General features: G+C 55.4%; 1 protein-coding gene across 1 annotated transcript in view; it reads left to right on the top strand.

The window, feature by feature from the left end:
* SPNS3 (spinster homolog 3 (Drosophila)) overlaps window positions 1-867 on the top strand; it is a 41205-nt gene extending 40338 nt beyond the window's left edge. The window contains exon 12 of the mRNA XM_004685119.2: window positions 738-867. Coding sequence (XP_004685176.1) covers window positions 738-811 — 74 coding nt within the window. The 3' untranslated portion in view covers window positions 812-867. The remainder of the gene's footprint in view (window positions 1-737) is intronic.
* The last annotated feature ends 573 nt before the right edge of the window (window positions 868-1440 follow it).

The raw sequence follows: 1440 nt of genomic DNA, 5'->3' as shown, positions 1-1440 counted from the left end.
GAATGTGGTGGAATAAACACCAAACCCAAGCCTCACTGAGCCAGTCACGGTGGAGACAGATGAGAAACAGAAAAAAACAAAAGATTGAGTGTGTTTGAGGTGATAAGTGGTATAATGAGACTCAAAGCAGGAAAGGGGCTAGAGAAGGTTAGGTGGGGTCTTGTAGGTTTTGAAAGGGTAATCAGGGAGGTTTCTGCATGGGTGACTTCGGAGCATATTTGGAAGAGGTGAGGGAGTGAGTCATGGAGCTGTTTGGGGGATGGTCGCCTGGTAAAGGGAACAGCGAGTGCAAAGGTCCTGAGGTAGGGACATACTTGATGTGTTTAAGTACCAGCAAGGAAGCCAGTGTGTAAGGAGGAGGAGCAAGGGGTAAGCTCAGGGACCCCGGCAATAATGGGCCACAGCATGGGCGCCTGGGGGACCCTTGTTGGAGCTGCTGTAGGGTTTCCAGGGGTTGAGCCCAGAGGCTCCTGCTTCGTGCTGTAAGAGCACCACTTGGATGCTATGTTGAGATAGACAGCAGGGGTTCAGCACCGAAGCAGAGGGGTGATAGGAGTTTCTGTGACCACCTAGGAGAGGAGCAGTAGAGCTAAGACCATGGGGGTGACACTGAAGGTGGGAGAAAGGAATTTACCTTGAAAATGAACCTAGAGGATTTCCTGGCAGACTAGGCCCGGGTCTGGTCCCAGACACCTTTTGGCTCCTTTTTGGCTCGCTGAGCTGTTTTCGTCCCACAGGGGTCTTGGCCAGCGAGGACATGGAGCACCAAGGCTTGCTCGCTGGCACGGGTGCCTTCACAGAGAACTCCTGAGACCCCTGCCCTGCACGAGGAGGTCCACTCGCTGTGCCTGCTCCGCCTCTAGTTGTTGTCCACGCTGTCAGTGCTGCTGCCCGCTTCTGGCAGTGGCTCAGGGGCCCGGCAGAGATGCATCTGCCACTTTCACTCCCAGCTAGAGAGCTGCCAGGGCCTGCTGGCTGAGCTGGGAATTGAGCCGTCAGCCTCCTCACCGGAGGCCCAGGCCTGGGCCTGCGCCTGCACCCCACACGGGGCTGCTCCGGGCTGGGGTCCTCAGCCTGGCGGCTGGTGGGCCCCAATTAAAGCATGGTCAATACAAAGTCATGGATTTCAGGCCTTTAGACAATTACATTATTTATAGCCTCGTGATGCCTCTGCTGGGAGTGGGAGCAGGGGAGGAAAAGGTAGACAGTCCAGGCCAAGGATATAGGCCTCCCCTGAAGTGTGAAAACTGAGATGGCAGCTCAGCATGGGTCACTGGGTGTTCCCCACTCTGGATCTGACACTCTGGCTCAGCTTGCCCACTCTGCAGGTTTATGAATACCCCCTGCATAAATTTATCCTTGAGCAAAAGCTGTGGGCTAAGCCAGTCGCCTTAGAGATAGGTGCTATGCAGGTGCTGGCCCGGAGGTGTGGCCTCATCT

Source organism: Condylura cristata, unplaced genomic scaffold (genome assembly GCF_000260355.1).
Source record: "Condylura cristata isolate star-nosed mole 26May11 unplaced genomic scaffold, ConCri1.0 scaffold00017, whole genome shotgun sequence".
NCBI classification, from domain to species: domain Eukaryota; kingdom Metazoa; phylum Chordata; class Mammalia; order Eulipotyphla; family Talpidae; genus Condylura; species Condylura cristata.
The sequence above is the reverse complement of the archived record's forward strand: the minus strand, read 5'-3'. Positions and strand labels throughout refer to the sequence as shown.